General features: G+C 43.9%; 1 protein-coding gene across 2 annotated transcripts in view; it reads right to left on the reverse strand.

Moving 5' to 3' along the window:
* Positions 1–2,259: 2,259 nt before the first annotated feature.
* DCAF5 (DDB1 and CUL4 associated factor 5) overlaps positions 2,260–24,335 on the reverse strand; it is a 107,996-nt gene continuing 85,920 nt past the window's right edge. For both annotated transcript variants that reach the window (XM_082619692.1, XM_082619693.1), the window contains exons 8-9: positions 13,418–13,545; positions 2,260–6,909 (exon numbers count right to left, since the gene is read on the reverse strand). In XM_082619692.1, the coding sequence (XP_082475818.1) occupies positions 5,137–6,909; positions 13,418–13,545 (1,901 nt within the window). In that variant the 3' untranslated portion in view covers positions 2,260–5,136. The remainder of the gene's footprint in view (positions 6,910–13,417; positions 13,546–24,335) is intronic.

Raw genomic sequence — 24,335 nt, forward strand, 5'->3', positions numbered from 1 at the left:
CTGGTGGGCACTATAGGGATGGCTCAGGTATGAGAACTCATTGGAACAGGATGTAGACAGGCCATGAGATGGAAGGAATGAGATTTTAGAGTTAAGAGGGACCTGCATTTCACAGCTCCAAAGAGTCTGAGTGATTTGCCCAAGGTTCATGAAGCTACTCCACTGAAGAAATCAGTACAGAATCCACTTCTTTTGCTACTTCAATGCCATTTCCATCCGACTCACAGGTCTCTCTTAGGAGGAAGAGAAAAGAACAGACATTAGCTTTAGCAATTTAAGGTGGGGTCTTGGCGAGACTAGAAATGTTAGAAAATACTGACTCTGGGACATGAAGAAAAAATAAGTTAAAAAAGTGGTAGGGGGAGGCCCCGAATAGTGTCGCTAGCCATAGTGTCTAGGAATAGTCCAATAGGGAGATGTTACCCTTTGAAAGCCTATGCCAATTGTCAACAAACACACACTCACCTGTTTTAGGTACATGTTTAAGTGTGCTGGTGCTCAGGTCACTATATGATTGTTATTTCACGGAATTTATGCATTCCAGCAAAGGGAATTTCTCCCAAACCAACCCTGCATTTTTATTGACTTCCATTTTAAACTTGGGATTTTTTTTTTTTTTTTTTTTTTTTTTTTTGTGGCTGCACTGCAGAGTTTTCAGGATCTTAGTTCCCCGACCAGGGATCGAACCCAGGCCCTCAGCAGTGAAAGAGCAGAGTCCTAACCACTGGACTGCCAGGGAATTCCCTTACTTAGGGATTTTCAAGAATCTTTATGGCCTAGTGTTTTAGAGCCCAATCCATGGCATGTTCAATACTAGTTCTGTGGATCTGGAGAGCAGTTTGAAGGCACCTAGCATTCCATTCCTTCTACTGCGGTCTTCCTAATCTCCTTCCCTCCAAATGTCTTCCATGCCAGCTTCCCTAGACGTTCCCAAGAACGTCTCTCATGCTTAAGCATCTGGGTTGGCACCCAGATCTCTTAGTATTTTATTGCCTTTCTCCAGCTTTGGTGGAGGTACTAACAAAGCCAGACACAGGGAGTCTTGAAAGCTAGCATTCTGTACTTCAGCTGGAATATTCCATTAGCTCATGGCTTTGGGCTCCAGAAAAGAGTCACTTCCCAATTTTAGTAATATGAAATACAAGATACCCGATTTCCTTACAACGTGACTGTCTTGTAGATAAGCACTGCAAGACCCTTCTGCACAGCTCAAGTAAACTCTGTCGAGTGAACAGAACTGAGAAACTCCTCCTGCTGTCCCTGGCCACATTAGTGCTGGCCCCAGTGAAGTTTATCTTTGCCTGTCAGCCTCCATTCTGAGAAGCATCTTACCACCTTTGTACTAACAGTGAATTGCAATCAGGGTGCAGATGGCTTAGATTTTCTTTTCATATACATTTTTCTTCTGCTGCATGTGGGAAGCACTGTTCTTTGAAGAATTTCAAATTTACTTCCAAGCCACTTAATGTTATTTTTACTCTAGTATGAGTGCTCCAGGACAAATGAGCAGACTGAAACATCCCACCTGAGAGAAACCACACAGCTTGTCCGAAGCCCTTATCCTGCTGCTGTGGGCAAGTCTGGACTCACCGAGCCTTACTTCACCTTAGAATTTCAAAGCTGGCACATTACCATGCTTAGGTCCTAAGGGAAGGACAGTCTTCCTTTGGAAGCATAGATTTTCCTCACAAGAGTCTTGCTTGGCAAGAAATTTTCAGTTAACTGAAGGAGGCAGCTTTACAGACAGGATATATATATATATATATATATATATATATATATATATATATATATAAGGTGGGTTTTTTTTTTTTTCTGTTAAGAAAAAAAGTTTGCAATGCATGTCTGGGACAGGGCAGGAAAAGCAACTTGATATTTGGAAACATGAGAAAACATTATTCTTTGGAGGCTGTTTGTAATGTCACTTCACTGCATCATTCCCTCAGTTCCAGCTAATAAGAGTCAATTCCAGGATTTCACTATCCTGAGTCCGTCTAAATCTGGTCAAGGAGACCAATTAGGTACCTCCTCCTACCCCAAATGTTGTTGTCCCAATGTAACCTTTGTCGCAACACCTAGAAGTGACAATGATCATTGGCATAGATGTAGTGCACCACAGTTTTTCTTCTAGTCTTCAGTGTGGCTCTGAATCAAGTTTTCAATTAGGCAAGAATTAAAACAGGAAAGAAATGAAGGAGGAGGGGTGTCTAAGCAACCAAGTCTTCCCTGGAAGAGAAGAGGAAGCCATTAGAAGTGAATAATAGGTTTATTTGCATATACACAAGAGAAGAGCTAGCGTTGCCGGGAGAGAGGTGGGGCTTGTGAGGAGGTAAGGCTTCAGCAGAGGAAGGCACCTTGACAAACAAGGGACTCCGGGCTTAGTAAATCAAGCACAGTTGCAACCTTCTTTTGCCCCAAGCCCACTACTCATTTAACTCATTTACCTGTTGTCCTAGAGACATGGGAATCATTTACAAAACCAGGTGGAAAATAAAGTGGAGGGAAGGTTTTATAAATCTGGACCAGCCACTTAAAATTTTACGTACAGGATGCAGGAAAAAAAATGGTAAGAGGCACTTTTGAATAGCTCATAACCTAATCAGTGCCATCTGCCCTGTTAGTAAAAATACCTATCATGGAAGAATCTGAGGATTAAATGTGCCTCCAAAGTTGGCGTCTCAATTCTGCAAGTTTAGGCGAAGGGACCCTGGAAGTGGTAATTCCTGCCAGGTTTCCAAGACCATGATCAGAAAGGAGATTTCTGGAAATGAGAGTGGAATGGCTACAGAGACCAGCATCCCTCAGCCTGCTTCTGTGGGTATGCTGCGGGGCCTATCTCTTGGCAAGCTGAACCTGGGATGTCTCCCAAGGATGGAAGCCATCCTTGCTAAAAATGTCTTTCTTGGATACCAAAGTTGAACCAGAATGAACTTGGACTTCTCTTTTGAGTACTCAAATGAGATAACGGCTCTTAACATGAAAAGACCAAGTTCTGCATTTGGGAACAGTAACTACCAAGTGGCTAGTTCCCAGCGGAACTTTACTTCTTCCTCTCCAGAAAGATACGCGGATTGTCCTTAGAGAAGTCAGAAGTGGCTAGCTACTGACTAGATTAAATAATACAAAACAAAGATTGGGAAGGGGAATGCTGACTAGGAAGGGGAAGAGAAACACACACTGAGTGATTATATCTTTTTTTTTTTTTTGTATATAAAGGATTAAAAAATTTCAATTTAATAAATTTTGGAAAAGCAAATGTAAAATGACTTGGGCTTATAAAACCAGAATTTACAATTATCCGTGAATAGTCAAAGACAAATCATAGAACCGTTTTGATTACAGATTAAAGTAATTCTAATGGTTACACAATCACTTTCCCACTCCCCGGTGAGATTACAGTTGTTAACTTGTAAGCATCCCCACTGCTACTCACACTCCTTCGTCTCCTTCTCCTAAGACAATGTTTTTACACCCAAGTCACATCACACACACCAGGCACATCTTTCTTTTCACAAAGCTTAGCAAGGTGATATCTCCTTTTGGCTTAGATCAACAACCTTCCTTTATAAATAACCCCCCTTCCCCCGTGACTAAATTCACCCAAGTCGTCATCCTCCACAGGCTGTCTCCCCTTGGTCCCAGTTCCAGTAGGACAGGTCCTTCCCTAAAAAGAATGCTGGATCAGCGAGGCCACACCAGTCACATGCTAGGTCCTCTCTAAGCCAGTGCGGCTGGTCTCCTAAAGGTCTAGCACCTTTGTGCTCAAGAAAGTTGTAGTGTTCTCTCTCTCCCTCATTTCTTCCCAGTATTCTCCTGCCTTTTCATGACATCCACGCCATCAAGGTATCTGTCATCCTAGGTCTTCCCGTCTTGTACAGGCCTTCATTAATAACCAAGTGAGTGTGACCACCACTGCAATGCTGAAAAGCTCCTGGTCTTTTCCTCTCAATCTTTATCTACCTTAATGAAACAGAGCCAGTGACTCCTCTCTCCATACTCTCTGCCTCCTAACAGACCTACTCAGTAAGAATCTGTTACTTCGCGATGCCTCCTGCTCTGCAAGATCCAGTCAGAACACCACAGTCTCTGTGGACAGCAAGCCTGAGGGAAGATGCCAGTCCCACCAATTCTGACCATTTTGGGTTGAATTAAATGAAGGCAGTACCATACTCTGCTCCTTCCTATACTTCTTCATTAACACACCTATAACATTCACTTTAGTAGTCTGAGCACAGATCTCGAGAGCCGTCTTTCCCCTCTTTCAATACGCCTAGATGCTACCACATGGGGCCAGGAAGAGCCTGCTGGCTTTCTGAGTGCCTCGTAGGAACTAGCACCTAACTTGTTAAAGTGTTACCCACAACTAGTTATACTTTATGGCCTCCCTACAGCACGGTATCGTGCCACTGCTCAGTTTGCAACCAGTGAAATCAGGGATCTATCTATGTTCTCTCAAATCTGATCTTAAGTGCTAACCTCTCATTAGCATTAAAAACGCTCCACTTTTAGTACGTCTACATTAAATGCTCAATGAGGAAGTGCTACTGAGAAAACATGGAAGATTTCTTTAAGAAAGGAACCATGCTTTCCTTTCCAGCACAGCCAGTGGGCTGAAGGCCTATTTCCATTCCCGTCTCCATTCTTTCAGCATAAATCCACTACTCACTGGCAACACAACCTGATTTAGCAGGCACTCATTATTAAGACCAGAACACCTATGGCATGTAAATGGGGTGAGATGGCAAAACATACAGATCCATAGAGCCTTTCTGATGGAGAATAGAAAGAAAAGTCTGAGACAATGAGCTCACACGTGCCAGCGCACACACACAAGAACAAGTCAAACATCTCAACAAGGATTTACTTTAACAGAATCTGCACAGGTACACTATGCTCAAGTCTTACTAGAAAGGAGTCACTTGGATTTTTTTCCCTTTCTTAACACAGCACAGCCAATGGCCAGCTAAACATCAGACCCATTGTTGAATAGAAGGGAGCAGCATCAGACACAAAACTTCAGGCCCTGGTTTTATGTGCCTTTAATACTATTTTTCCTTTCCTCTGTATTCACTAAACAGGATTTAAACATTTTTATAAAGCTACTTTTCATAGCTTTTTGTTTTCCCTTTGTATTTATCATGTTTTTAGTTTCTTCTCTGAGGAGGAATTCTCCGAATCTGTGTCTTCCAATTCGATTCGGTGCCTTTTGAGGCCACTATGGCCATGAACAGCCCTGCTGCTGTCTGTGTCTGGGGGGTCAGTGGGGTCCTCTCTCGTTCCAGCACTGGGGGTCTCACAGGCCATTTCAGACCCACAACAATCTTTGTGTAGGAGCATCCCCGTCAGGGACAAGTTATCACGATCAGTGTCCGAACGTCCTGGGGACGAGCAGGCCACCGCCTCTAGCTCCCCAAAGCTCTGCCCATTGCTGTGGGGATGAGGGGGCCGGGGGTGTAAGCGCCCATTGTTGTGGTTGGCACAGATGGTTTCGAGGCTCCTCTCCTCACTGTCATCAGACTGGGTCCTCAGACAGTTGCCAGACCCGCTGCTGAGAGCGGAGCCAGATGCCTTGGGGACAGGAGGGGAGGGTGGCTCCTCAGCACGGCTGCTCAGGGCCTTGCTTAGGGCCTTTCCATTGAGCTTCTTGGTCTCAAAAGAGTGTTCTACAGAGCCACCAGTGTTACTCGTGTCCTGAGAGGTGTCCTCTGGTGCCTCAGCCCAAGGGTGACCGCTGGGCTCATGGCCTGGGCCATTGCCGGGATTTATGGCAGAAGTCCCTTCTTTAAAAGCGTCCTTGCTGTGGCCTGCGGCGGGCAGGTCCTGGCTCCTCTGGGCCATGGTCGTGTTTAGACAGGCTTCCTTACTGGAAGAAGGGGCTGGGTTGTCCTTGTGGCTGGTTCCTGCTCTCCCTTCATCTGCCTCCCCAGACACAAGCGAGCTCTCTCCCTCTTTGTTATTTGAGTAGGAGATATAGGAGTAGCGGAGCCACTTGTAAGCTTTATAAATCTTACGCTCAACTGACTCTATGTCGGAAGTTGGCGATGCTCGGCTTGGCTGAATCTCCAGAGTGGACGTGTTCCGCTCAGGAGAGGAGGTGGGGGTAGAAGAGAGGTCATCTACTTTGATCTGGGGGTAATCATAGTTGTCTTCTCCAATGCAGGTGTCGGTGGGCTTGGTCGGGGCACCAGGCCTCTCCTCTCGAGGCATCTTCTGCCGGCGCCGCATGGCGTTCCGCTGCCGGGTGGACGCTCGCCGTTCATTCAGCTCCTCCTCGTCCTCGGAGCTGCTGGGGCTGCCGGAGCTGCTGGACTCGTCTTCAGGGCTGGGAGACCGTGGCCGGGGGAAGAGATCTGTGTCCAGTTCAACCTCACAGGCGTTCTCTTCTGAATCGGACTCGTTGGAAAGGGCCAGGAGGCGTTTGTCCTGGTAGCGCCGCAGGGCAGACAGGCGCTGCTGGCGAGCGGTGGCATCCTCGCACGTGGGCGGTGGCGGAGTTGAAGCCACCACATTTGTGGCAGTGACCCGCAGGGGCCCCAGGTGGAAGGCGCTGTCAGCAGACTCATCCACTGTGGGCGGAGGGGAGCGGGGCAGCGAGGCTGAGGACTCGGAGTCGGTGTAGCCCGAACGCTCACTGACCCCTGCGTGCAGCTGGAGGATGGTGCTTTCGCTGAGGTCGCTGTCTGAGTCGGAGCTCCAGCCCTCGATCTCGCGACGCACCAGGGAGTCAAAGAAGGCCATCATCCGGGGGTCTTCCTGCACAGACTGGTTGGCGTAGTCGTGGGACAGGCCACTCCCACTGTTCAGCACAAGGCTGATGTACTCTTCGTGGGTATAGAGACAGCGAGAATCATCCTCAATCCGACCGTCCAGATCTCCGGTACATCCTGGCTGCTTGTATGGGCTCCAGATCTGCACAGAAGGCGAAAACAAAACCAATGAGGGCTGATTAGAATGTATTCTAAAGCTGTCGGCCATAAAGAACACTAAGGCAGAGCTTCCCCAGACTCTCCCTGTCACTGAGCCAGGATTTGCTAACCAACTTTAAAAATTTAATCCAGACTGGATTATGTGGGCCACATATGAAAATGGAAGCTTCCAGATTCAAATGTGGGACAAAGCATGGTCTAGGACACAGCATTAGCCTAGTTTCAGGAGACCCAAGTCCTGTCTCTAGGCCCAGGATAAACACACACCCTGTCTGCCACTACCCCTCTTCCCTTTAGCTTCCTCTATTAGTAGCTTGGAAATTACAATAACCCCCTTCATAATCTCAGAGGACAGAGGATGACTTGAAGATTGGCCAGTGTGTTCAAAACTCTCAGAAGACTGGAGAGGTACCACTTTTCCAAAGTGAAAAGAGACCCAGCAGTCAGTCCTCTGCGACAGTTAATATTTCAGCCTATAACTCTACTTCTCCCCAACTGCAACATTTCTATTTTTAACTAATGGGAATTGCTTACTGGAGCTTGATAAGAATAGCCAGCTGCCTACACTGCAGTTCCCTCTTGGACGTGCAGGCATCAGTTACCCAGGAATCTGGGTTCTCTTAACCAGGGAGCTGCTGGCTTGCTCCCCAACTCTTCTGTTAGCTGCAGGAATAGGTAGGACACACCTTCCAAGACCACAGACCCATCCCTTAATACCCTTCCACTCCATGGTCAGAGACATGGGCGCATAGCCGAAAGGTGGCAGAACTAGGATTCAAACGAAGGTCTGTCTGAACGAAAAAGCCCAACTTTACAAGTTGAATAAGTTATGCAAAAACGATGTTCAAGGTAATTAAGCTGTCACTGCAAATGAGAACGATGAGCTTCCCCTGACTGCCAGACTGGTCCAGAGCAGCACAGAGAAGCTCAGTTACATCAGCTGGTAGTCATGGCAACTCAGATGAAATTCCAGATGATTTTCTTGCCTTGACAGGCTGGTGTCTATATTTAGATGGCACCCAACCCAGAAAACAGTGGCTCCTCATTCCCTATCCTCTGTCAAGACAATGGCTTTGTTTCGGCAAAGGTGTCCAAGGACAAATTCGCCTTCTTGTAAGCCCTGTTCCTGAGGCCCTTTCCCTCCGTGATTTACTTTGATCTCCTGGGAGACAAGTGGTTCTCTGTTCAATCCCCAGTTCAAGAGGGGCTGAAGAAATCTTCTAGGCTAAGTGTCTTCACCAGTTCCCAACTCAGATTCATTCCTCCTTCAACTTTGTTCCCTGCCCACAACTCCTCAGGTGTTCTCCCATCTCCAGCTTCATAATCTTACCCAGGGGAGTTTTAAGGCAGTGGCTCTCAAACTTTGGCTTGCACGTGAATTACCTCAAGAATAATTAAAATGATGACTCCTGGGACTTGCCTGGTGGCACAGTGGTTAAGAATCTGCCTGCCAGTGCAGGGGACATGGGTTTGATCTCTGGTCTGGGAAGATCCCACATACCATGGAGCAACTAAGCCCGTGTGCCACAAGTACTGAGCCTGCGCTCTAGAGCCTGCGATCCACAACTACTGAAGCCCGCGCGCCTAGAGCCCGTGCTCCACACAGAGAAGCTACCGCAATGAGAAGCCTGAGCACTACAACAAACAGTAGCTCTTGCTCGCCTCAACTAGAGAAAGCCTGCACGCAGCAATGAAGACCCAACGCAGCCAAAAATTAATTAATTAATTAATTAAAAAAAAAATCAAGGTGTTTGTCTTAAAAAAAAAATGCTGACTCCTGAGCCCCACCCTTAGAGATTCTGATTCAGTAAGTCATGGGTAGGTTACCAGGGCTCTGCACTTTTAATTAGCACTCAAGGGGTGAGTAAGTGGGGGGACCAACTTTTAAGAAACACTGGAATACAGTTAGCATAAAATAAGTAGCAGAAAATAAAGGCTTAGTCTGAAGCAATTCTCAAATTCTTTGTGAGACTCAATTTTCGGGAAACATTTAGACCTGGCCTTCAGCAACGGCCCAAGCTGTAGATGACTATCTCTGCAAACAGGTGTCTCTGGGAATAAAAGTTTGGTGGCTTAGAAAAAAACCGAGGGGGGCGACTTCCCTGGTGGTCCAGTGGCTAAAACTCCATGCTCCCAATGCAGGGGGCCCGGGTTTGATCCCTGGTCAGGGACCTAGATCCCACATGCTGCAACTAAGAGTTTGCATGCCACAACTAAAGATCCCGCATGTGGCAACAAAGATCCTGCCTGCTGCAACTAAGACTCAGCACAGCCAAATAAATAAATAAATAAATAAATAAATAAATTTAAAAAGAGAGAGACTGAGGGGTCCAATAGGCAAAGCCTTTAGGGTGTTTTGGGGTCTTAGTCTATATTCTGGGCTAAATTTCTCACTCCCCCAGTTTAAAAATGGAAAATGTTACTAACCATGTTGCATAATATGAAATCTATATGTACTTCCCGGAAACTCAGAATTTAACAGAATTACAAAATATTAATGGTGAGATGCTTGCTGGCCCAACTATCCAACAAGCCTAGATTTTAATCTACTACCCAGCCTCCTATGTCTTCACTTCAGGAATGAAAATCGAAATACTGAAAGTTGGCATTTATATGCGCGCTGGAATGTATTAAGCTGAGGTAGACTTTCATTCCTGAAGCTTGGAGTAATGGAACAAAACGCTGGATCAGGAGGCAAGAATCTTGAATGTGGGTTCCCACACAGCTCTAGTTCGCTGGTGACCGTGGGTGAAGCTCAGCTTCCTTATCTAAACAGTGAAATTAGATGGGTCTCATGCAACCCTAAGATTCAGAGCAAAACAAAACCCCTATCCCAGACGGCCAGTCTTCAGTCCTCGAGGGACTTGCAGCACAGAGCTGTGGGAGCTAGCAGAACAGGTAGGAACCCGAGCCTCAACACTTCACACGGCCCAGAGCAAATGACTTCATCCTTGAAACCTCTTTTCTCAACTGCAGAAATGAGAATGATAAAATGATATAACGTATACCAAAGCACCAATAACTGTGGTGCTTCCTCCTTCGTTTGGCAACTGAATACCTCAACTAGAAGGTCTTAGACTCATCCTCAAAGAGACTTTTGTACAGCAGAAGCACTGACCATCCCGATTATGTTAGTCCTTCCTCATCCCTAAAATATCAATTTCAAACATTTGTGAAACTGTTTGTTATTTTTCTTACACTGAAAGTCAACAACTCAGAAGTGAAGCAATGAAAACACAACTTCCTGTTTCATGTTAAGTGTGGCTAGACGTTCCTCTTCGTGGGGCAAAGTTCATGAGAAAAGTAGGAGGGATGAGCAGCCTTCTCTTCAAGCCCAGTGAAAAGTTTAGCACAAGAGGCTCCTGAGGAAAAGGATGCAGTTCAATTCTTATTCAAAACATCATCGAGGGCTTCCCTGGTGGCACAGTGGTTGAGAGTCCACCTGCGGATGCAGGGGACACGGGTTCGTGCCCCGGTCTGGGAAGATCCCACATGCCGCGGAGCGGCTGGGCCCGTGAGCCATGGCCGCTGAGCCTGCACGTCCGGAGCCTGTGCTCCACAACGGGAGAGGCCACAGCAGTGAGGGGCCCGCATACCGCAAAAAAAAAAAAAAAAAAAAAAAAATCATCGAAATGGAAAGCAATTTAAGTAACAAGTGTTCTGATCTACACAGGTGACCATGACATGCTTGATGTAGCATCTCTAAGCCCTCTTCTCTCTTTGCGCTATTACACTAAATTTAGACATTTGCCCACCTACCAAGAAAAACTACACAGATAGAGACTTAAGCTGTTATTCAGGGATGCTCCACACTCTCTAATCCCGATTCCAAGACTTCCTGGGCCCACCTCTGGCCTACCATCCCAGCCTTACATCTTAGCCCTCCCTTTCTGTGCTCTTTACTTTGGCCAAATGATCATTTTCTAAACTGGTCCTACACTTTGCTGCTTCTGAGCATTTATTCATAAACACACTGCCTGGAATGCAGTAGGTGATCAATAAATATTTATTGATTCAGTGAAATAATTAAATGTCCATTCTCTCTCCTTAGAACGGTCTTCCCACCTTACTCCTTTCTTTTCTTTTGCAGGCTCTTTCCTTCAAAATCTAGTTCAAGTATTACCTACACTGAGATTACCCCAGATGGGGGAAAAAATTTCTCCCTCCCCACACAGCACTGTTTCTATCTCGTATGTACTTATTGCATTTTTCATTACCTTTATTTCTTGTCTTTCCTACTGGGTCACCAATTCCCATGGGGACCTGCATTACCTTTCTTTCTTTGTGTTCCTCACAGGGCCTAGCACAAACTGCACACAGTAGGTATGGTTCACAAATACAGGGCGAGTAAATGAATATTGGTTTTTGAGGGAAAAAATGCTAGCATTTGCTCCATCTTGCTCTCTCTTATGTTTAAGTACAAAATGAACCCCCTTTTTTGCTAAGTGTGAGCATTCAAGGGGATAGAAGACCTGTTATGGGTGAGAAGAGGCTGGCCCTGACAACAGGGACTCTTCTCCTCCAGGCCAGAAAGGCATCAGTAAAGGACAAGTCAGGGGGAAGGTGGAGTGAGTGAGTAGAGAGAGAGGCGGAGAGAGAAAAGCTGGACTAGAATATGGTGGAATGATGCGCTCGGAGCCATGGATCCTCTCAGAAACAGCAAATAAGAAAGCGACTTTTATTAAAATAGTCAGAAATTGTCAGGCACAGGTAACCTACAAGGCACTCTTAGGTGTCAAGTCACTGTTAGCGTCCTCACTTGACAGATGGGAGACAGACTCGAAGGGCTGCCCAAGGGTACTAACTGTACTGACTTACGGTTTCGAATGGCTAAACATGCCTCCTGGAGAGGCGATGTTCAGACCTCACTGGAACCTGGAAACAGTGAGCTCCATAGTTTAGTCTGAATATTTTCACAGAGGAAATATTTTCTTCTCCTTCTTCTCTGAGAACTTGGCTAGTTTCCAACCTATGACCTTTCGGGTAAGGACTCCAGTTGACTAAACAATAATTGAGGAGACTTAGCACAGAAGCATCCCAGAGTGTACAGCCAAGCAGGAATCTCTGTTCTAAAGGAGATGCTCAAGCAGAGCTCCCTGAGAGAATGATGTCAACGGGCCTAGAGAGGACATGCTACTGTGCCAACTCATGAGTCACAGGCTAAAGGAGAAGGGAAAACAATGCAAGGGACAGGGGCAATTCAATGACTGCCCAAGTGAAGGACTACTGAGATGATCAAACCCAGCAGGGGCACCAGGCTGCCTGAGGCCTTCCCACTAGCATGGTAAATGTGGCAGTACACTAGGAACAACAAAGAACAGGGCTCTATGCTAGCCTTACCACTAATTAGCTGTATAATTAACCCCAGACAGTAAATTTATAATTTAAACCTCATCATCTACAAAAGGAAAAGTCAGTAAAAATGATCTAGAAGTCCTGTTCTAGCCCTGTTTATTTATGGGTACATAAATGTATGCAATCATGAAAGTCAGCCCTGATCCACAGGACCAATAAAACCTAAAGAAAGGAAGTTGGAATAAGGACAAATAAACGTATTGACCCCTACTCCAACATTACATTTTTGATAGCTTCCTCTGCCTCAGATACAAGTTGTATAGTTTTTTGGGTTTTTTTAAAGAATGAAAGAAAATGAAAACTATCAATGTGTTACAAATCAATTTTTACTTTTCCCCTGAAACCTCTCTCAGGTTTTCAATGTCATTTGGGGGGGGGAAAAAAAGAGGAGTTTTATGTTTTGCTGGGGAGGGGGGGGATATCATCTATCCTTATTTAATAGTCAAGTTATCACACGGTCCTCAAGAATTCATCATTTGCCCTGAACCCTCATTTTCTCAGATGTGGAAAAGGGTTACTAGAGACTGGAATGTGAGTGATGGGCAGCGGGCCATCCGTCCGTGGATGCAGGCCAGGCTGGGTCTCTCAGTTGCAAGCTCTAAAAATATTCCTTGGCAGGGTTAAGTTCATTCAGTCAATGTGCAGTTGATGCAAGTGTTTAGCCTCAATCACAACCACATGCAGTGGTTGATATGCACGTGGTTGTGATATTTTGATATGTCCTGAGACAAGTTAGCTATGGTTCCGGTAGTCACTTAGTTATGAGGAGAGCAATTAAGGAAAAGTGCACACAGAGGAACTTTGGGGATGATAGCTTCTTTACCTCCAGATGGGGTTTGGAAAGCAGAATTCATCAGACTCCAGATCAGAGGCCATGGAAATGTAGTGGCATACAGGTAGTATCTAGTTTCAAAGCCTACTGATTATTTTTTAAAATGGCCCTGAAAGGAGGGTTTTAAAACCACCCTCTTTAACATCAATTTTTCCATATTTTATAATTAATATGTCAAAATAATTGAGAATTCTGATAGACCTTCGTATGTTTAGCTATGAGGTCCTACATACATTGTTTTAGTTTCTTCCATTTACGAATTGCAATCGTTTCTCTAAAAGGACAAGAGGGGAAGGTGCCTCACCTTGATGATCTTTTCTACACCAGAAGAGCAGATCATGTAGGTGTGGGGGTTAAATCGGACCTGGTTCACAATAGACCGATGCCCTTTCAGCACCATGAAGGCTCCGTTGACCACCCTACCAATGCCACCTGGGAAGACAGAAGGAAACAAAAATCAAATGACGAAACAGATGGAAGTAAACAGGTTCCAGTAATGGCAAACAAACAGCTCTGAACCAGAGCCGAGATATTTTATTAACTATACCACCAGCAGAATGCTTAATCTTACAGATAAAGTTGCTATGGAAAGAAGGAAGATGAAATATCTCTCGGCATATGTGCTTTTACCAAGAGCCTTTATTTAGTCTTTAAACATTGCCCACGCCCACCCACTGCAATTCCATTGTCAATGAAGCCACAGCCACTTAAAACATTTCTCAAGGTTTTGATCCCCAAGATAGAATCCAAGTGTTACCTTAAAAAAGGCCAGTCATAAGCAAAATGAGACTGAACTGCTTGAGAACAGTTGGCAGCTGAGCCAGGGACATGCAGAACCAGAAACATGTAATTACTTAAATGTGCAAAAAAAATCTCTGATCCAGTTGCCCTCAATTTCTATAATGAAAATAGCAAACAAAACAAACAAACAAAAACCTCTGGGAAAATAATGGAGAAAATCCCTTATTCACTCTGATAGCAGGGAGAACTAAGGATTAAAGAAAGGAGATATGGGTCACTTTCATAATAAGCAGAGCCCAGGTATTGAGAATTAGAGAGTGTTGGCCTTAAATACACCATGTACAGAGGCCACTGATAGAAAGCTGTATCTTAAAGACCATCCTGTAGGCTTTCTTCTTCAATGATGGCGAAAAGTACCAGAGGCCGAGAACTTATAGATGAAAATGTCACCATTTATGAACTCGGGACAATCTCAAAGGTTCAACTTCACTGGTAAGGGCATCACACTCACACAGAACAGACGCACCCAAGCTCTGAATAAGGTCACTTCTGAGCAGCCATCGACAGCTCAGTACACATCAACTGGCAAAATGCGGTGCATACAGACACAAACAAAAGAGTGTTCATTTATTTAAGCAATGAGTGCCTTCTTAGGCCCTACCAGAAGCATGGCACCACCAGGGTACAAAGTAGCACCACACACTATCTCAGCTTCACACGCCTCCAGCCCAGTCCCAACTCCACCTTGTTCAAACATTTATTCCAAACGTTTCTCATCTCAGTATCTGGAGGGAAAATGGCCAGGACAACATCCCTTTTCCAGAAATAATCTGGTGCTGCAGAAGGTGCCTTCTGCTTTTGGCCTCCCGACACAATTCCTCCTTCACCTCTTCTGCCTCATGAAAGATACCCCTCTTTATTGACATGTACATATCTGTTTTTAATGACAGCAAGAGGTTTCAGACTGTACTGATTTGCTCCTTGATGGTGCCAACTTGGCTAGCACCAGGTGCTTACTCTACTTTGTGAGTGACAAAAATATCCTTTGCCTAAATTTTCCCCCATGTTTGACATTATTAATATTTGAATTATTCAGGATGGATAATGTACTTAGAGCCGTTCATATTTCAGCCCAACATCATCATGTTTGCTAATAAACTGTAAAGGAGAAGAAAGTAACTAGGACATAGGTGTGTTTTTATGGAGACAAAGGATCAGGAAAGGTTTAAGCACCAAAGGTAGGCTGCCTTGATGGGAACCCCTAGGCAGCCTGAGTGCACTAGGTTCCTAGGGTGGAGTGGGAGGAGGGGAAGGTAACCTGAGCCTAGTCAAAGTAAAAAGAAACGTGAGAGAATTAAGGAAAAGGGATCCATGGGAATCTAAAACAGTTGTCTCAATACAGTGATCTCACCACCCCAAGGAGTTCCTTTGGGTGAGTTTCTTTTCTATATATGGTTGATTCAACAAGTAGCAGTCCTGCTCACGGATCTCTTCTGAATTCTATGTTTCCAACATCCTACTCCTATTCATACCCCCACTGGGAAAGAAATTTACGGTTGAACCTAGTACCAATCTCTTGTTTAATCCTTCTGCCTCTAAGAAAAAGAATTTAAGTGACTCAGAGAATTTCAGTGGCTTCTTCCAAGGAGCTAGTAAATGGCAGAGCCAGTATTTGAACCAGAGTCTGGTTATAACGCCTAATATCGTTCCCTCTGTAACAGTGGCGTTTAAGAGATGAAAAGGTTTGAATAGGGGTGGAGTCAAAAGGTCATAACTGATTTCTAAATCCTTCTGGCAGTCATTATACAAGTTCATTTTCTTTTTAAGTCCTAAATTTAAAAGAGGGGAAGAAGAAGATTCTATCCAATGGTATCGTGAATGCAAGCTCTACAGTATCAGCACAGGACATTTCATCACACTGCCAACACTGAATAGTCTATGAGAGTAGAACTGGATCTCTTGCACACCTAGAACCTGGGGTGCAATGCCTGAACTAAAGCAGGAACTTAGTAAAACTAAAGTGTCCACTGTTAAATGGATAGTGTTTCAGGAGAGGGCAGTTCTAGAATAAGTACCACCAAAGGAGGACAGATAGAAGGTCTCATGTCTTAAAGAATCGGCTACCAGAGAACTAAAGTTTATCAACTAAACCAATCTTTCTGTCAAAGATGACTTAGAATACAATTACGATAACTTTCAGATCCAAGGAATAACTGAAGGGTATCAATGCTTCAAAATTCAAACCATGGAAAAACTGTTTCTATTGCTATTTCAAGCACTGTGACTTCATCTGGTTTCTCTCCTTGGCAGCAATTTTTTTTTAAAATAAATCTATTTATTTTATTTTATTTATTTTTGGCTGTGTTGGGTTTTCGTTGTTGCACGCGAGCTCCCTCTAGTTGCGGTGAGCGGGGGCTACTCTTCATTGCGGTGCGCGGGCTTCTCATTGTGGTGGCTTCTCTTGTTGCGGAGCACAGGCTCTAGGCACACAGGCTTTAGTAGTTGTGGCACGCGGGCTCAGTAGTTGTGGCTCGTGGGCTCTAGAGCGCAGGGTCAGTAGTTGTGGCACACAGGCTTAGTTGCTCTGCGGCATGTGGGATCTTCCCAGACCAGGGCTCGAACCTGTGTCCCCTGCACTGGCAGGCGGATTCTTAACCACTGTGCCACCAGGGAAGTCCCTTGGCAACAATTTTAATAAGAGATTATTTCTCCTTCTTCCTACCCAAATGTGTACCCAGAAAATCTGAAAATGAAGAGGAAGTCAATAGAGCCAAGAGACAGAAGGTGAAAACAGGTACAGGAAGAATTATTGCTGCCATCTGTATAAGGTAACCCAGACTGCGTACACAGAATCATAGCAATGAATGGGCTTCAGAGAGGTTCTCTATAGTCCCTCTCCTGGTTTCCAGGTTTCAAGTAATTGAATACAGCTGCTACTGTACAGTTTGCATACAATGATTTTTAGAGGATAGATTTTTTATCAGTTCTGGAGATTTGTATATATCAGATAAATTTCTTTAGTCTGAAATGGCTAATGTCAAGATGCCAATACCAGTAAGACCTTGGGGCCTCCTCTCCTCCATTATCTAACCAGAGCCTGCTCATCAATAGGAGAATCGAGTTGGAAAAGTTTAGGTGGGGAATATTTTTGCCAAGAACTATATAACCTACATAATCTCCCTTCGGGGTCATTCCTCATCTGTGGGTGAGGGGCCTGGTGAGGATTAACCTCACCCATGGTTACTGAGCTGAGTCACGACCTAATCAGTAATAATGGTACCAGTGAATAAAATCGTACATATCCAAGAATAAGCACCTTACTCATCCTTGAGCTGTCATTTGTTTATAGAGTTCTGTACAAACCAATGGTCATTTCTCTGGACAACTGCTCTGGCTGGCTCAGCCAAAATGTTGGCACCACTTTGTAGGTTTCTTTTCTAAGTCGAGGTCAAAGTTCCCATATTTCCATCTTTCCTTTGATTCAGAAGGGAGGCTAGGGAGGTGGGGAAATGTTATATCTTATCTGTTCTACTTATCTATTCTACTGCAAGACCTCAGAAAAGAAAATGAGTGGGTCATCACATAGGATTTCAGCATCAGTAACTCACTCACTATCTTGGGATCCCAGGAAACACAAGGGACCCAGAGAAAACACCTTGCTCAGAACCCTGATAAAGACCTTTCTAAAATGCCACAGCCAGGGGCTTCCCTGGTGGCGCAGTGGTTGAGAGTCCGCCGGCCGATGCAGGGGACGCGGGTTCGTGCCCCGGCCCGTGAGCCATGGCCGCTGAGCCTGAGCGTCCGGAGCCTGTGCCCCGCGGCGGGAGAGGCCACAACAGTGAGAGGCCCGCGTACCGCAAAAAAAAAAAAAAAAAAAAAAAAAGCCACAGTCAGATGTTCCCCCAGAGAAGACAAAAGGCTAAGCCTACAAGTCCTCATTCCCCTCTCTTCTTAACTATGTTCCTCTTTTCATAACATTCAGCCAGAGATCTGTCCGCTGAAGGCTCTCAAGAGGGTCAGGACACCACTCCCATTTCTTGCCAACTTCAGTTACTTCTGTTTCTTGTCAATTTCATTCATTTTAACAAAGTCCTCCAAGAATGAGGATGTTTTCAACTCAAAAGCTAAAAGCAACCTGGTCAGGATTTCTAGATGCCTTGGTTTAACAGGCATCAATCATGCCTGGGAAGTGATCCTCAATGGCACTTGGGACTACAGAACAGGACACTTAAATACTTTTTTTTCTGAAATGAACCCCAAATCAACCTGGATAAAATGGCAGTATTGATTTTCTTGTCAGAGTCTTTGGATTTCTACCCCTTCCCTAATAATCCATTAATTAACAGGTAGGACAAACACCTTTGTGAGAATGCCAAGGAGAAACAATGAATGACACAGAGATTAAGGAGGGGGAAGTCTGAAAGCAGTAGTGAGGAACCAGGAACAGGGACTATATGACTGGAAGGGTCTGCTGGAAGATAAGAAATTCTGACGGCAGGAGATAAGTTTGTGTTTCCAAGAAATAGAGCACTGGCCCTCATGAAGAGGGTAAATATCCCTGATCTTTCAAGATTTATATGCTGATACATCCAAGATAATATGAGTTGGGCATACAAGGACTTAACAAATGATTGTTAAATTGAAATCAGTGGAGAACACTGTTAAGAGTGGTATTTTAAAAAACTCAATACTTAGGTAAAAACACAGATATTGGTATAGGAAATGCTGGAAGCATGGGAAAACTTCATCTGGTAGCTCTAGACTCGAGTAGCAAACAAAAGTCTGCAGAACACACTGATAGGGCAAGATGAGAAGCAAGAACATAAAGGAGTGGTACTACTTTGCAGGGAAAGAAGTCAAAAAATCAGGTAACAACGGTTATTGCAAGGATGCCATGGACTTCAGATCTCTGTCATTACCTAGTCCTTCCCTAAGCAGTAAGACTTGGGCTTGGTGATATTCACCAAAGAATCCAATGGTTAATTCAGTTCCCACCCTAACGCGTCGTATTTGACGTATGAGCAGGACTCAACAGAACTGACTCCCCTTCGGCGCACTCTTTTCCCTGCCTTCCTAGGATCGCCCTCTTGGTTTTCCTGCGACCTCACTGGTGACTCCTTGTTGATTTCCTTTTTGGGCTCTTCTCCCTGGGTTTTTTTTTGGGGGGTGCTACTCAGCACAGCATGCAGGATCTTAGTTCCCCGACCAGGGATCGAACCCATGTCCCCTGCAGTGGAAGTGCAGAGTCTCAACCACTGGACCACCAGGGAAGTCCCCTCCCTGGCTTCTTAACATGAGAATGCCTTAGGGCTCAGCTTTTGGTCCTCTTCTCTTAAACTAGCTATACTTACTTCACTCACTGCTGATCTCAGTCCCTGGTGTTCTCACCCAGTCTGTGGCTTTAGATACTACCTATATATGATATCAAAAAATTTTTTATCTCTAGTCCAGGTCTTTCTTGAACTCTAGACCTCCATACCTCTACATCCAAACTGTTCATTCAACAACTCTACCTGGTTTTTTTAAGAGATATCTCAAACTCTACCTGCTCTCCCTTTCTCCCCCAATCTTATCTATCAGGAAATCCTGATAGCTTTACTTTTAAAAAAAATATATTTATTTATTTATTTAGGCTGTGCCAGGTTTTAGTTGTGGCACGTGGTACCTTCGCTGCGGCATGCGGGCTTCTTAGTTGTGGCATGCATGCGGCATCTAGTTCCCCAACCAGGGATCGAACCCGGGCCCCTTGCAGTGGGAGTGTGGAGCCTTAGCCACTGGACCACCAGGGAAGTACCCCCCACCCCGCCCTTTTTGGCTTTACTTTCAAAATGTATCTAGACTTCAACCCCTATTACCTTGGTTCAAGCCACCACCACAGCTCACCTGTATGAGAGAATCCTACTAGTTCTCCTCATTTCTACCCTTGGCAGCCCCACTCCCACTATGTACCCTCAACTCAGTAGTCAGAATGATGCTGTTAAAATAAGTCAGATCATGTCACTCCTCTGCTCAAAATTCTCTAATGGCTCCCCCACATCACTCACAATAAGAGCCTACATGATTGGACACCCCTATACCCCATTTATCTCTATGACTAAGCCCTACTACTCTCCCCTCAGGCACATTCTCACTTCAAAACCTTCATACTGGTTCTACCTGAAATGCACTAATCCCAGATTTCTGCAAGGCTCTCTCACCACTTTGAGGTTTTGTTCAAATATGACCTTCTCAATGAGGACTATACTGAATATCCTATCTAAAATTACATTTCCCTGACTCTGTTCCCATACCACTTCCTATCCCGCTTATTCTGCTCTACTTTTTCTTTTTCCAAAGCACTTCTAACCTTTTAAACATACTATATAATTTACTGTATCTATTGTTAATTGTCTGTTTCCCCTGCTAGAATGTAAGCTCCATGATGGCAGGGCTCTTTTGTTCTTCTGCTGTATCCTAAGCCTCTAGAACAGTCTCTACCTAGCACATGGTAAATTTTCAACAAGTATCTGATGAATGAATGAAAAGATATGAGTGTATTAGACTGTGGAATATAAGCATGCAGGAAAGAACCCAATCTCCATTCGTGGGCTTCACCATCCAACATGTGAATTATCCAAGTGTCTCTCCATCTTCCTGCTGTCAATTCTGTATGTTTCTTTTATAGTGTTTTGACTATAGTTAAGAGCAGAGAAATAAAGTAGCTAAGATCCTACTTATCCTTCACGGTCCTCTGAAATGCTAATTCCATGAAAACTTTACTGATCCCCAAAATCTCTTCAAGCCCTCCTTAATTATCTTTTTTTATAGGCTTTGGAGTCCATTTTTAAATTTAGTGTGCACATACACACATACCCTTTTCTCATTCCTCTTAGATTGGGAGTTCTTGGAAGGCAAGAAAGTATTCATTTTTCAATCACCCATAGGATTTGCATAATGTTTTATCTAAGGATACTCAGTAAGTGAACAAATGAAAGTAAATCTCATTATTTCCTCTGGAACAAGGCTTGAAGCAGAAGGCTAAAGCTGTTATCTACCAAAATGAGGTTTGGTAAGTACCTGTCCAGGCAATTAATCTATTTCATTCCTGACTCCACTGGTAGAATTAATGAGGAGCCATGAGGGGCAAGGGACTCTTTCTTTTCCTCACGTATCTAAAAGAGTTGTCCAAACAACCTCTTAGTAATTCCAAAAGGCCCGAGTGAACACTCCCAGGGCTCCAAGTTTCAAACCATAAAGAGAAATACAATCAGGGTACTGACAATACAGAGAGAGCAGTGGCTGCCTCCTGGGGATCCTGTAACCACTTAAGAGTTAAGAAAAGCCAGATGGGGACAGCCAGTGCTGTCAGTAAAGCTCAAAGAGTTCCACAGACAGCAACGCTTAATTGTACAAAAAAAGTCAATTACACTAAGTTCTTCTTTCATCTGTACTTCGCATGTGTTTGCAACCAACTACTTGTGGCCAATTAAAAACAGCTGTTCTTCCTATTATATGGGAGGAAAAAGCAGATGCCCAGGCCTAACGCACTGAGAGTAAATGCATGTCTAGAAAAAGGAGGAGAGACAGAGTAGGCACCCATATGCAGCCCCATGGAAATACATTTACAGCTGTTTCCAGCCGACTTCATCAGCCTACTGGCAGTGGGGGGTGGCTGCAGTGACCTGGCAGTGAAGCTGCATGTTTTCCCCTCTATTCAGGGAAAAATCTGTCGTATAACTTCCCCCCTCTTAAACTACCGATGAGTCAAGAGCAGCCTTCATGCAAGAAAAACTCAACTGACCATTCAGGAGGGCACCAGATGAGCACCATGGCTTGGTCTCTAAGGAGTTTTTCAGAGGAAAGTTAAAGGGAGAAAGCTTTTAAAATGAGGAATAGCAACATTTAGTAGCTGCTGAGCACCCTCACAATACCCGTAAGAAAGCAGATAGTATCACTACTGTTATTGTTTGCATTAATATTCTTATTTTACAGATGAAGAAAGTTTGGCAAGATTAGACAATTTTTCCAAAGCCTCCAACTAAGAGACGAATGCATCAGGCCTACCAACTCTATTACATTATGCTTCTTTCCATAAATAGTAAGGTCTTAGTGTAGAGGCGTATCTCAGGGGAAGCAACAGTGAAAATCCTAAAGTCCTTTCCAACAAGAATTAGGGAAAAGGGAAGGAGAAGGCCACATGAATATTTTCCAGAGACACCAACCTCTACCAAATGTAAATCCATTACTTCTATTACCTAGATTACTAGGCAGCAATGCTCTGGAAATTACGGATCTATGGACATTGATCTTACACACAGCAATAACAATGTCTTTCATTTGAAAGCACCTAGTTTTCAGAAAGCCTCCAAGGCTGTTAAATCATCCACGATACGAGGTGGTAGGGCAGGGGGTGGAGGTAGCAATTTTACAGAAGAAACTGAGACTCAGACAACTGCTGTTATATAACCTGCCTAGAATCACTCAACCATTTGGTTACTGGAAGTACTGCGGACTTGAATCCAGGTATGATCTTAAGCCTAATGCTCCTTCCCATACACCATACTGGCTCTATACATAACGGCCAGCCTGTTTATCTTCAGAATTATCACATAGAAACAGATGCTCTTCCTACGTACTTCACAGGTGTAAAACATATTCTGATGGGCTTTTTCTTTGCTACAGCAAAATCCCCAGTTCCTTCCTCTGATTTTTAAAGAGGTTTTGAGAAATGAGTTATTATTTGACATCAACTAAAAAAATTGAGCCTAATCCTCCAGGTAGGAAGTTTGACAGTGGGTATTAGGTCTTACATCTTGAAATGATTTCCTCAGCCCACTAGGAAGCCCTATGTGAATTACTCAGCCAATTGGCTAATTCTGTGTTGTTTATATAATAAATAAACTTCATCTCTTTGGAGTTTGTGTAGCAAAAAAATTTCTCCAGTGATTGTCAGTCTTTCTGAACAGAAGAATGGAGAAGAAAAAGATGCTCTTGCTTTTGGCTCACACTGAGAAGCACACAGCAGGTATTCAATAAATGCAGATGGCGCATCATCTGATTATGCCATTAAGGCATATAACAACAAGCCAGCTTCCTCCCATAGCCTGCCTCAGTATCTTACTTTCAACTGGCATGAACAGAGAGAGCGAGCACAGCCTTATTCCAGATTTGTTTAAGTCAAAATGGCAGTAGATTAGATGAGGAATTTCCTGACAGACTTTTCGTTATCTAAGCATTCAGAGCTAGAACTCAAGGCCACATTTAGCCCTTTTATGTTATGTTTGGCTTGCTGAACCTTCCTAAATGTTTTTAAAAACTATGAATTGCCAATGTTTAAAAATAGAGAGCTTACATATAAGAACTTTCTAATCACTGGAGTTGCCCTGGGGCAACAAGCACCCTATCATGGGGGGCAACCTAGCAGAGGGTTTAAGTTATTCCTAAATAAAAGTGTACTTTAATATATGTAAGTTATAACTCAAAAAAAATTATTGTGGGGATATGTATGTGAACAGAAAATTCTACAGACCACTGATCTGGGCTAAATACAGGCAGTATGTGAATGCCTCTGCTGGGATATCATGTTTTCATTTTTATTCATTTAAGAAAATTTTATTTCTTTTGTGATTTATTCTTTGACCAATGTTTATTCACTCATTTTTTTCTTTTTCTTTTTTCATCAGGAGTATAAAAAGGATACAGAAAACAGCATAAAAAGTATAGCTTAATGAAGTTTTTTAAGGTGAACACCTGTATAACCAACACCTAGGTCTCAAGAAATGGAATTTTTCCTGGCCATTCAGAGGCCTCTATGTGCGCTTCATTCCTATTACAACCCCTTCTCTCCCCTAAAGAAATCATTATTCTGACTTGTACATTAATCGCTTCCCTGCTTTTAAAAATAATTTTGTTCATCCAAGTATGCATTCCTAAATACTTTATTTATTTATTTATCCTTGGGACACACCGTGCAGCTTGTGGGATCTTAGCTCCCTGACCAGGGATCGAACCTGGGCCTTCGGCAGTGAAAACTTGGAGTCCTAACCACTGGACTGCCAGGGAATTCCCTTCTAAATACTTTAGTTTTGCCTGTTTTTTGTTTTAATATATCTTTTGGGATTCTTATACAATAGATTTTCTCCTGTCCATCCTTCCTTTTCTCATCAAAATGTAAATACTTGTTGAAGAACACAGAACATTTGACCTATAGTTCCCGACAGTCTGGACTTTATGGATTGTATCCTCACAACGTAGTACAGGACACTCCTCTGTCCTCTGTGCTACCTGCAAATTGAAAGCTGGATCCTGAGGTCTGATTAGATTCCGGGTTGTTTTATTTTGCAAGACCTTAGGCACCATCGTGTTTCTTCATCAGGAGACTCTTAATGTCTTGTTGCCTTTCTTTTTGTGATGTGAACGGCTGTACATGCTCAATGCTTAGAGGCATTAATTCACTGAGGGCTGCTAAGTGATTATATTAAAATTCTATAATTTCTTTTTTC

This window comes from Mesoplodon mirus, assembly GCF_964341445.2.
Source record: "Mesoplodon mirus genome assembly, chromosome: 4".
Lineage (NCBI taxonomy): Eukaryota > Metazoa > Chordata > Mammalia > Artiodactyla > Ziphiidae > Mesoplodon > Mesoplodon mirus.